The 13,131-nt window shown below is 41.4% G+C and overlaps 1 protein-coding gene across 2 annotated transcripts in view; it reads right to left on the bottom strand.

Moving 5' to 3' along the window:
* The window catches only part of large1 (LARGE xylosyl- and glucuronyltransferase 1), a 28,056-nt gene that overhangs the window by 12,041 nt on the left and 2,884 nt on the right, over positions 1–13,131 (bottom strand). For both annotated transcript variants that reach the window (XM_029160396.3, XM_041072130.2), the window contains exons 2-6: positions 11,768–11,954; positions 5,683–5,981; positions 4,879–4,961; positions 2,965–3,088; positions 2,654–2,825 (exon numbers count right to left, since the gene is read on the bottom strand). In XM_029160396.3, the coding sequence (XP_029016229.1) occupies positions 2,654–2,825; positions 2,965–3,088; positions 4,879–4,961; positions 5,683–5,981; positions 11,768–11,873 (784 nt within the window). In that variant the 5' untranslated portion in view covers positions 11,874–11,954. The remainder of the gene's footprint in view (positions 1–2,653; positions 2,826–2,964; positions 3,089–4,878; positions 4,962–5,682; positions 5,982–11,767; positions 11,955–13,131) is intronic.

The following is a 13,131-nucleotide window of genomic DNA, read 5'->3' as shown; positions in this document are numbered from 1 at the left end:
TGTCTTTCTGATTTTGATTCTGCTCTTTTGTTCTATTGTAAATAAACCATGTACTTTAAAATAGAGTCCACACCCAGCAAATTCAATAATGAGCATTTCCTAGAAATAAAAGTCATAATGAAAAGAATATAAAACTGAAAACTACTAATAACTCATTTTATGATGAACTCCTGATAAATGGCTTTTAGGTGATTCCTATGAATGAGATACTGTAGCAAAAGTTACCAACTGAAACAATTAACACCTAAACACATTATTCAACACGTAACTCCTCGTGCGCAAGGATGAGCCCTTAGACTTAAGAGACGAGTAGAAAAGCAGAAATAAAGAGATGAAGGGACACTAGATGAAAGATGATGGAATGCATAGTTGAGGACAGGGGAGTTTCATGGAAACTCTGAAGAAGATTAATGAGCGCAGGCAAATTTCTTTTGTCAGAAAGTTGAATAAAAAAAAATTTCACTAGAGGCATTATCTTAAAATCCCGACAACTGTGACTCTTCAGGTGAACAGAGACATTTTAGGGCACAGTCCCTGGGGGTAATGACACAACATGATAAAAACAGTAGAATGCACAGGAATGTAGCCAAAACTCAAACACGCTACACTAACTGAATGAGAATAAAAACCGCTTGACAACTTAAAAATAAATGCCCCAAGCTCATGAGTAGGAGGCCGTGGGATCCACACAGACAAATCCAAGGACAGACAGTACATTTAAATTCAGTGGCTGTTCTCGCCAGCACAAGATGCTCCTTTGTCTTTGACATTTGCTTTGTAGCTTGTTATTTGAAGCCCGTTGTCAGGTGCAGCAGCCTGACTGGTGTCACTCCTTACAACCCAATATTAGCTGGACTGAACCCTGCACAGACCTATTTATGTTATTACTCTACATATGTATGGACAGCCTCCACATTTTACAGTCAATGCTGTCTCTCTGACTGCACCAAGGCCTGGAACTTTCTGTCATAGTGGCCTTGAAAACTAAGCGAGTCAGCTAAAAAGCCTTGGTGTCACTTAAGAAATTTCAAAGGAATCATTTCTCAAGCACTTAAAAATGTAATATGGTTGAGTGTTCCTGAGTCAAGGACAGGTGGATGTGAGGTTGCTCTGCCAAAGCATCATCTGCCATTACTGCTACTAATACCAAACCACATGGTTTGAGGCATCTTACTTCATTAAATAAACACATACATAAGAGAAGCGGCATTACATATATAGCGTACGGCATCAGGTGGGGAGATGCCGTATTATGTGAGGCCGTGAGATTGTCTACCAGAAAGAGATGAAGGCACCCCTTAAGCGTGAGGCTGCATCATGCTACACAGGTTACAGTCAGAGTGTGACTGCTCGATGCAGCTCAGTAGCTTCATCACACCAGTGATGGCAATTATTGTTCATGTCACTTACAGTAAAATTATATCAAGCCAAGTTTTTTCCTCTGATAAGCTTCTGTTTCCCCAAGACTATCTAGAGCATTCCTCCTCCACAGTGCCCAGGAATAGAGTTCTAGTTTCTGAGGTTTTGCACGTGTGTGTGTGTGTGTGTGTGTGTGTGTGTGTGTGTGTACATGCAGACATAAAAGCATGATGTTGCAGAGATAGAATTGAAGTCACACAGAGTTATAAAGAAGCAAGAACAGCATGACACCAGGAATAGGGAGGAAAGTGAAACTATTACTCAATAAACTGCATGTATTTTTGGGCTGCATTCGCATTGTACTATATGGTAACCTCCCGAAGGCCCAGATGTCTTTATGTACAACACAGCTGGAGACTTTGACACCCCACATTAAACACATGACCTTAACCTGCCATCTAACCACCCCCACAAACTCTTGCAAACCTCAAATTTGTCAGGTGTCAAGGGTGTGCGGTTGCAGCCCCTGGAGGGCATGGTGCACAATGAAAAATGAGCTCTGCCGTGCTGGGCTAATTTCCCTGGGGTTCTTATACGCAGGTAGAATTGTAGGGTTCACACATTTTATATATATATATATATATATATATATATATATATATATATATATAAAAACAGGCCACCAGCAGCAGCGATTTCCAACACGGATGAATAAATCACCACCTTTGAGCAGTTCCCAGACCTCAGACCACTTAACATGAACTATGAACTAATGGCTATCAGGAAGTGACATATGATTAATGTTTACTTTCCTATAGGGTCATATAATACACAGAGAAAAGGCCCACAGGAAAACCATGTCCAGTCCCAACCAGCGAGACAGCAGACATGTATTGATGCTACTTAGCTTAATGCTGATATTTCATTAGCTTTAATGTCCTGTTACACACCAGACCCACATCACTGTCAGTGTGAAACTCATTCCTGGAAATGTTACTATTTAAAAATTTTCTATCACACATGTATTGTTGTCATTAGTAATTTCATTTTTCTAATTTGGTTATTGGTTCGTTATATTGAAAGAATATTATTTATTATAGCTTATTTTACATAAGGCCCCGGCTGTGGTACAGTGGTTAGTGTGTTGCGCTCCTGTCGCCCGGTTGTGGGTTCAGGAAGCAGACAACTCAAAGCACATGCTTGATGAAAATTAAACCCTGTGAAGATCACCAGTTTTAGGACAAAACAGCTGAAAATACTCCTATATACATTTTCAATTCCAAAAAGTCCAAACCTCTGAATTTGTGGAAGACAGCCCAAAGCTCAGCAATGTCAGTGGCAAAGGTGATGTCTGTGTCCAGAACGATGACCCTCTGCAGGTTGGACGGCAGGGTCTTTGTCAGCACCAGCTTCATCAGACCATAGATGCCAGAGTAATGTTTGTTAGGAATCCATGACACCTCAGACTGAAATACATGAAAGCAGGGCTGAGATTAAATTAGCTGCTCATAATGTGTCAGAAGACTTATTGCTGTGGTCTTTATTATGTGATTCACTAAGAACCATTTTCTGAATGAAGGATTGTTAGTCATCTGTGTTCATCACCTTAAGTTCATCTGCATCGTAGAAGTCAACTCTGACAGCAGGAACCATCCAGGTACGGAACAGAGACGATAGGATCTGCTGAGCAATGGCGTCTGTGATGAAATGGAAATGTAGGGGGTTTCGTCTGTGGGGACACACACACACACACACACACACACACACACACACACACACACACACACACACACACACACACACACACACACACACACACACACACACACACACACACACACACACACACACACACACACACACACACACACACACACACAGGTTAACAGTATCCTGATACAAACTGACATCTGCAACATGGTGGTGTTGCTTCACAGCAAGAAGGAGCTTCATTTATTAGCCTGTGTGTAAGAGAATCTACTGCAGTGCATATGTATGTCAGATTACATCTTGTGCCCTTCTGCCTGATTATCTGGCTGTAGAACATCTTCAGATATTTAGAAAAACAAGATTGTATTTGACACCAGGCAGAACATCCAAACTGAGGGTGGACTCCTTGGTGTTGGCCTGAACAGTAACCAGGACAGAGAGAATCAGACACTACATAGACCCTTTATAGACTCAACTAATCTAAAGTTGGAGTGGTCTGCTGGTGCAGCAGCAGCTCTAGGGTATGTGGGAGCTGAACTAGCTCAGCTGGTCCTGAAGGCCAGGTCAACCTTGGAGATGTCCTTGGAGGAGGAGGCCAAGCTACACTACAACACCCTCCCTCTATATGATGCAGCATCATCGTTAAACTCCTTCAGTAAAAATCCTTTATTTACATCCCAAGTGTCTGAAGGAGCCACATGAAAGCTCATTTTTTCCCAATGCTGTCAGAATTTACAATCAGAGCTGTTCCCAGGAATCATTGATCTCTTAGACAATTTAGAACTGAATGTTCTAAAATATTGAAAATAAGAAAATAAAAAAATAAAAAAATATCACATTGGGCAAAAATACCAGTGTAGACAAGCAGAAAGTTGGTTAGCAATTATAAAAAGCATTAGGTTGCTGTAACAGTCAACAAAGGAATTTGTATTGATTATTGAGAAGCAATGAAAAGTGTGGAAATGCCACTTGACATGACACCTGGCAGAGGCCTGTCATTTCTGGTCAAAAAAAGAACCTGCTGGTTGAATGAAAGTAACTTTAGGTCAAAATGTGCCAGGGGTATAAATAATTTCAGGCTACGACTAATACTGTACTAATACTTATAGCGGCCTGCTAGCTCAGTTGGGTAGAGCATTGCCCTGGGAATAATAAAAATTTATGCTTTATTGATCCCAAGATTGCAGAAAATGTATCTCTGCATTTGACCCATCCCCTGGGGAGCACTGGGCTCCCTAGGTGCCATACTATGTGTGGCACCCAGGGTTAATGTTGAGTGTCTTACTCAAGGACACACACGGTAGCAGAGGTGGGAATCAAACCGGGGACCTTCTGCTTCTCCTGCTAAAACTCTACTTACTGAGCGATCAGGCACTCACTCAAGAACAAGTACAAGAAAACCTTTATATGTCCTGCAGTGGGGTATTGCGTCTTACAACAGTTTAGCACTGTACAGAGGTCAGCACAGTTTCTAAAGGCCGGTACGGCCAAAGAGCACTAACTAAATGAAAGAAAGAAAGAGGCAAGCTGGCACAGTACAAGCCTTTAAGGTACGATACCTAAGAAAGTGGATGTGAAATGTAGACAGTATGAGGATGTAACAAATGAATTAGCGGTGAGAGGAGTCATGGGTAATGAGTATTACACATTACCGCACATTGTTAATATAGTGTTATGTTATATAAATAAAGTTATTAAAACACCCCTAACGTCACTGAGTTGATGATGGAAAGGCAGTTGGTAGTTGCTTGTTGTAGAGTCTGATTGATAGTCAAGAATAGTGAAATAGAAACAGAAGCTCTGCTGTACCTGTGGAAGAGGACAGATTTTACCAGGGTCACCACGTCGCGGCTGGCGTTGTAGCCTGCACACACAATGGCCACGTGGATGGTCTGTGGAGGAAAGGTCACATGTTCATTCTAACAGGGTAGAGTCGAAGCACAAAGCAGGCATTATTCTGAGCTTAGATGGTCTCAAAACATGGGTGCACAAAAAGAAAAACATCTGCGGGGCCATCTTCTGACCATCTCACTTAGGCTTCCTAATAAAAAACATATAGATATATAGACTATATAGATCTGCATGATTTTATTTTGTTATTTTTTATGCTGGAGGTATATAGAACCTGAACTGGAAGTGTAAAAGGATTTCTCTTCAAAATTCCAGTTGAACGGATCCTCTAAACTCAATGAATCCAAGCTCAGTCCTTCGTCCTCAGCAACTAATAGGTTTTGAATGAATTTAAACTAAATAACTCACGAGGACAAATAAGGGTTCTGCTCTTTTCGAAAAATGTTTTGCCACAGATATACAATATTGGAGTGTAGATTTAGAATCTCTGTTAACACATTTGTAAAAAAAAATGTTCGTGTTTAAAGCCAAATGATTCTTTTGTTTTCCGCAGAGAATCATTTTGGTGTCAAGTGTGATTTTACAATAAACAGAGCAGTATTTAGAAGTATTTGTGATTATTTACAGTATGTAAAGTTAATAACAATAAAACACTGGCACTTTTGTTCGTTAAACCTGCTTCAGGGACGTACATGAGCAGATCCAAAGGTTTTCTTTCATCATTTTGACTGTGACTATAGATATCATTTCAACATGTCTCACCTCACACTTATCCACCACTGGCTGCTGCACGCAGTCTGAGCTATTTCCCACTGCAGGAACTTTTTGGCCCTCATTATCACCAGTGCCCTCCTCTGAATGGGTTCGGCTTTGGTTGCCACGGTGACCGCCACTTGGAAGGCGTGCAGATGGGCTCCTGGGTGGCCGGCTGAGCTCTCGGCGCAGTGCCCGGTTCTCTTCCTCCACTGCCCGAACCCTCAACTCTAAGGCCTGCCTCTCTCCAGGCCCCCCACCTGGCGTTGAGGCCTGGGCTTCTATTGCAGACAGTGGGACAGGCTTCACTGTGGAAAGAATGACAGACAAGCAGGATGGAAATTCTAAATTATTATCTACCATATAAATGTATGTACTGTAGTGTCACATTTGGAAAGGCCTTGGTCACCACAATTTCACTTTACTTCAGTCTACATACCATGTCACAACTCACTAAACAAAACATACAGTCATAAAACACAAATTGTTATTAAAGTGACACCTTTGTAATTTTGAATATTTATGTGCTTTACCTATTGGTGAAAGCCTAAGCTGAACTGAGCTCATGTTATAAATAAATGTGTTGATGATGTGGCCTGTTATTTCATTTACATTTATTGTCCTCTGTGGACATAAGATATAGACCCAGATTCTTTCAACCATGGAGCTAATCCCTCTCCTGCAAAACCAAAGCACCTTCTGGACTCCATTTTGTTCAGGCTGTAATTAATGTGCAGAGTGGATTTTCTTGGAATAATCCCATTCAACTGGACTCAATGGCCATTTGTTCATGTTGCTTACAGATTGCAGATGGCAATTTCAGGGCAGCAGATGCACCTGGTCATTAATACAGCCAGCTCTCAGCAAAACACATACAGTATAGTAACTCAAATTTACAAAAGGATGAAGTAGTGTCTTATTGCCATTGAATACAAATACAATGTGCACAAATGTTCCTTTTGTATTATACAGTTAAACACATTTTTTAAAGAATGATAATAAATTTATAAAGCACTTTTTAACCGGGGGGTACAATATGCTGTACAATAAAACACACAAGTCCAGCAGCCTGGTCGATAAGCACAACCGTGCCTATGCCCATTATAGGCAATGTGGCCAAATGCTCCAACTATCCAGAATCAAAATCGTTTTTATTCGCCAGGTTTGCACAAGACAAACAAGGAATTGCATCCGGTCTGACTCATTATTTAAATATCTATTACAATTATATACATACATCATTTGCATAAAAGGAAATGATGAAATAAAATAAATTAAGAATTGCATGTGATGGAGTTCAGCTCGGACACAGCTCTGTGTCTGCTGGTTCTGGTGGCTATAGCTCTGTGACGCCTGCCAGAGGGGAGGAGCTTAAACAGTTTGTGTGCTAGGTGTGTGGGGTCAGCAGTAATGTTTGCTGAGTCTGGCTGAGCCAGATGCTCAATGGACGGAAGGTCAGTCCCAATGACCTTTTCTGCTGATAGGACCACTCGCTGCATTCTGTGTCTGTCCTGTTTGGTAGCTGAACCAAACCACATACAGTAGTGATGGGGGTGCAGAGGACAGACTAGATGATGGCAGTATAGAAGATAGTGAGCAGCTCCTGGGGCAGGTTGAACTTCCTGAGCTGTCTCAAGAAGCACCACCTCTGCTGGGCCATTTTGTGGACAGTGTCTATGTGGGGGGACCACTTCAGGTCCTGTGAGGTTGTGGGCCCTAGAAACCTGAATGAGTCCAAGGTAGACACGGTGTTATTGTGGATGGTGAGGGGGAGGGGAGCAGGGGGTTCTTCCTTAAGTCCACTATCATCTCCACAGTCTTGAGTGTGTTGAGCTCCAGCTGGTTCTGACTGCACCACTGGACCAGCTGCTCCACCTCCCATCTGTATGCAGACTTATCACCATCCTGGATGAGCCCAACAACGGTCATGTTGTCTGTATACTTCAGGAGCTTCACAAACTGGTTCACTGAGGTGAAGTCATTAGTGTACAGGGAGAAGAGCAGTGGGGAGAGAATGAACCCGTCTACTTTCCTATAGCCATTCACTATAAAAGTGGGTGTGCACATTCCTGTTTGGGTTTTAAGAGACAATACTGACTCAGACATTTTTAGCTCCTCGTGCAGCAATTTGGTAAAGTTGGAGCTCTGATAGAAAAGGCTCTGTTCCCAAAGAGTTTGCTGCCTGATATGCCACATGAAAGTCTGAAAAAAGGTGCTGGAGATATTACATGTAAAGTTTTTATGAGTAATTCATAATAGTAATTCATTTATTTTTTCCATTTCATTCATTTCCATTATTCAAATCTAAACCTTTCATTTAAACCTAAATCTAAACTACTAGGCAGTAAATAGTCTGCAGCCCATTACAACACTATTGACGCATTGACGCACGAACGCACACACACACGGTAATCAGGTCAATGCGGGGTCCAGTGTATTTCACTGCCCTAGTAGCTTCACTGGTCAGAGCCTATGCTCTTCTACAGCCTGCTGGTGCACATGCTAGCTCTGTAAATATACACCGTCTCATTTAGAAATAAGTATAGTAGACATCCAAGTAAACCAGTTTGCATTATGTTTTTTTTAATCATTATTTTATTTAAACAAAAAAGCAAAAGTTTAGTCGAGTGGAACGAGACGAGTGGAACTGGACTCATCTGTTCAAAACAAGGTCACAGTCTATAGGTACATGTAAAGAATTACATTTTTTATTTTACGTACAGTAGATGGTACAGTAGAAGGCCTTTTCCAAAAAAGTAAAACTCATTACTAAGGCACTGGCATGGCTAAAGGCTTTGCGTAGCTTTACTGCAAAAAGCATTAATCCATCGCTTTGTGGTAAGGACGGTTTGCAGCCTGACAAAGAACTAACGCTGTGTAACCTTCAAAATACAAAAAAAAAAAAACAACAATAACTTTAAGCAGAAACTTCCAGCTTGAGAAGTTGACTGCTCCTCTATTTTCAGAGCAGCCTGAAATAAAGTGATAGAGAGAACATGCAGTAATAGATGTTAACTCCAGAAACAGTGTGTTCGAAACCATATGAGCCCAATTAATTAGTTAAAACATCTGGACATCCAATAACATCCTCAACTAAATTCAGATAATACTGAAATGATTATAATAGGGCCTTGATGATAGCGACATGTTTTAAATCAGATGGTTTCTCTGGATGACATAATGTTGCTTCAGGTTCTATTGTGAGGAACCATGGTGTCAACATCCTTCCTTTACATCATGTATTATGAAAACCTCTGAACCCCTGCTTCCCTCTGAGGAGACCTCTATAAAATCAGGAGCCTGCTTTGTCAAAGTGACCGTTTGTCCAGTGACTATTGAAGCACCCAGATTTTTACTAGACTCAGGAACATAGATCACAGCTTCCTACATCAGCTTCTCTGCATCTCCTCACTTCCAAAGCTCCTAATGATCAGCACCAGCTTGTCTTCCTGCATCTCTCTGCAGTGGTTTATTGGTGGTTCAACATTAAAAAAGGGGGGAAGATGCTTTAGCTACCAAGCTCCTCTCTGCAACCAGCCTCCGTTCAGGTTCTAGAAGCAGGTGACACAGGTGTGTTTTCGATGCTGTGCACCACCGACTGATGTCTGTACTGTAGATTTAAATATCAAACAATCCATGAGCATTTAACAGTCCTCTTTTTTTTTTTAAAAAAACTTAAAAAAAAAATAAACTGCAGGGGTGGCCACCTAACAGACTGTGTTAGGGCAGATGGATGTTATGAGCTGGGTAATCATCATATTAATAGAAAGCAACACAGTATTGTCAGGGACGTTGAATCTTATGTAAAGCTTAGATGGCTGGTATTTGGAGAGCAGTGGAAGAGTAGGCATCTTTACCATTAGCATACATCATACATAACACGACTTACCTGGAAAACTCACTGCTTTACAGTAGCTTACATTATACAAATATATAAACGTTTGAGAGCACAGCTGAAATAATATAAATACATTTTACACTGCTTTTGTCTTGCTTGTGCTGCTGCTCCGACATAATTTTATTACAGTAAATTGTGCATTAATATTCATAATTTTACTGCTTTTAGTAATGTTTTTGATCATTCTTGATAAACCTGACACTAATATGTCTCTGTATCTCAAGCAGTTACAGGTATCTAGACTACAGAGGCTAGTGAGCTGGTGCTGGGGATTCCTGGGGTTGAAGAATCCGAGTTGCCGTCTCTTCATGCGTGGTGTGTAGATCAAGGCAGAGTTTCCTGATGGATAAAACACTCACTGTATGTTGGATTTAGACCACCATTTTTGCAGAATCTTTTTAAACCTTTGCTCTATTCCGCACATGCATGCACACGCAGCAACAGATCGTTCATATGGGTCTTGCTTTGGTCTGCCCTCTTTGTGGGGGACCTCATGGCTTTTAGTAACAAATGCCTGGCACTGCCGAAGACCATGCAGCTTAAAGATAAGGTCCAGTTGGGACTGTGATGCAGGTCTCTGTGCTGAGCCACATACTGTAGCCCTGTCTCCACCGAGCCTGTTGATGCGGAGCTAAATAAAGTTACAGGGGCCTGAAACTGTCATGTCCTGTACTGTATGTTGCAAGCTACAGTGTGGAGTGCGTTACTGTACACCTTCAAAAGAGAGGTTGACTCGATGATGAGAGCTGGAATAATAGGAGGTGTGATGGGAGATTAAACTGAATTATAAGCTCTATCTTTAGTATGTACTGTACTAAACTGTATCTAGAGCCAATATTGCTCATGCAGCCCTGTCAAAGAATTGTCCGAACACAAACACAGGAAGTGAATTCTGGTAATTCAAGGACACAACAGAACAACAAGGAGACAGAATGGCCTTCATCTCTGGTCGGCTATTAAACAGTCAATTTAAATATTAAATTAAAATAATAATTTGCAAAAGATGCAAGAAAAAAAACAATGCTTGTTCTTAGCACCAGGTCGCACTACTGTATTATTGTACCTTCTAGGTGTACTGTAGTTGGACCATTTGGTTTTATTACTGAACAACAATAATTAGTGTTGACACAATAACAAAGAGGATCTGAGGGAAGATTCCCTCCGCTTTACTCAGTTGAACGTTGCGTTTTAACCACAAATGTAAATGCATTTTATTAAGATTTTTTGCCACAGACAAACAAAAAGTGATGCTGTAAATGTGAAGTGGATGGAAAATGAGAACCTGTATAGGGACAGTAGCAAGTCAATAGTTTGTTTTTGCAATATCCTGCCTGTTCATAATATATTTTTTGATTTATCGTCACATGCTTTGGTGTCCTTGGACAAAGCATTGAACCCCAAGTTGCCCTACACCGATGTGAGTGTTTGTGTGTGGATGGGTGAATGTGATGCAGTGATCTACCACCTCTTACTCGGTCCGACATCAGATGGAGAATAAACAGGAACAACAGCAGGTCAGTGACAGAGCAGCCATGTGAGGGAGGTACAGGCTGAGACGCAGGCAGCACAAGCACATTGTTCCTGTCTTACACATTATAGCTGATGCTCCCTACAGCCACGATCTTTCACAACCCATCACATTCCAACCTCCTTCACCCCCCCACTGCCACAGCTAATAATTACTTTGCAAACTGTGGTCACTCTTGCACTATGGTTGAGTATTCATATGTACACTCCCCTGAGACTGTGACCCTGAGTCAGAATTGTCAATTTAATCATAATTAATAATGGCACTACTGCAGCATTTCAATCCAGCAAGTCAAAGTCATTAAAATGGCTCCAAGAAGTGCATGACTGTATTGTCTGGGGGAAGTAATCAACTGTGGACAGGCCTCAGTAACTCATTAATGTACCACCTCCAGAAGAAACAGGGGCGATGAGGGTGACTTTGCCTACCACAAAGTTGTTGCTTTAGGATTTTTGGAATGACTTTAGATGTTTAACATTATGGCATACTGTACATTTCACTTTTATTCATATCGTCTTTATTGAAGAATAAACCTCCAGCAAAACCTGGCTTAATGTGCACCAGTAACTGGACGCAGACGGACGGATGGACCAGTAACTGGACGCAGGCGGGACGGCCAGACCAGTAACGAGACACTGACACTGAATTATTAAAGTAATGGCACTTACCTTGAAAACCTCCAACTGACAGGTAAAGCCAAGTGAGTGCTGGAATGAAGAGCAGGGCGAGGGAGGCCGCCAGAAACTTCCTCCGCCCACGACACATTCCCAGCATCCTCTGGACTAACGCAAATGGAAGGAGAGGTAAAGTGACCTCTATGTGGGGAGCAGCTGCTGTCCAGGCTGAGTCATGGCACTAGGGAACAGGAAAGATGAAGTCAATACAAGTATTGATTAGGATGTCAATAAAAGAGTTTGTCGTCTCTCACTTTATTAAAAGTTGGCCATGATTAGCAGAAATTACATTGACTTTGGGAGGATAGTCTGCCCCCTCCCCCGTACACTGCATGTGTGATGTGTGACCACCACCAGCTCCTTGATCTGGAGGTAGTTCTCAAAGCTTTGGACCGGTACCCATATTCTATATCACATTATCATCATGTCATTAAGGCTGTGAAAAAGCTTTTATTGTCACAAGCATTCTTTTAATTTGAAAAACTGGCTATCACTTAGACAGGATCTCCTAGCTACAATTAGCATCTTTAAAAAATGGAATCACTGTGCTCTCTACTGTCCTGCAAGATAAACTAGTGCCTAGTTTAGAGGGACATGGACCTTTAGTGGCCGAAATGAAGTAATTAATCATGCTCCAGCTCTGGGATGGAGGCTGGAAAGAAAGGAGCTTTATACTGAAACATTCATCTGCAGGCTGACTTTAGTTCTCAAATTCAACCAATATGACCAAAGCAAAACATGGTAGCCTTTTGAAATGTGACTCATTTTGTTCATCATACAGTGAAAATGTGCTGAACTCTGGCGTTCTGCCCTGCTCTTGATGAAAGCAGTGCCTGTGGCCTGTCACACGTTCATCATTCAGTTTTGCAATATATGCTATTACTAATAGTCAGTTATAACGCCAGTGATTGGATCGAATTGACCAATGTATAAGAAAAATAACTTAACTCAAAATGGTTCAAATTCAAGTTAATCAGAATAAACTATACAGAGTGGCCTCATAGTCAATTACAGCTTCAGTTTGGGTCATCCTAAGGAAATCCTAATTGAACATTTAACATATTTAGAGTGCATCTTATAACCTTCCATTTTCATTGCTTTATAATGCAGTATGGTCAGAGCTGGATGATCTAACAGCAGCTTTGTTTATATTTGGGGTCTGGTTCTGTGTTCACTGTTCATCGGTGAGACGACTCCTTTTCTGATGTTTGCTTCATCCTCATCACAGAATCTATTCTCACAGATATGTGCTACCAAACATACACAAGCCAGTGACCAGTGACGTCCTTTTCCTTTATACAGCATCTCCATCTTATTCTGTGCAGGTGCAGCTTCCATTTGAAGGCAAATGGGTTACG

This window comes from Betta splendens, chromosome 9 (assembly GCF_900634795.4).
Source record: "Betta splendens chromosome 9, fBetSpl5.4, whole genome shotgun sequence".
NCBI classification, from domain to species: Eukaryota; Metazoa; Chordata; class Actinopteri; order Anabantiformes; family Osphronemidae; genus Betta; species Betta splendens.
The sequence above is the reverse complement of the archived record's forward strand: the minus strand, read 5'-3'. Positions and strand labels throughout refer to the sequence as shown.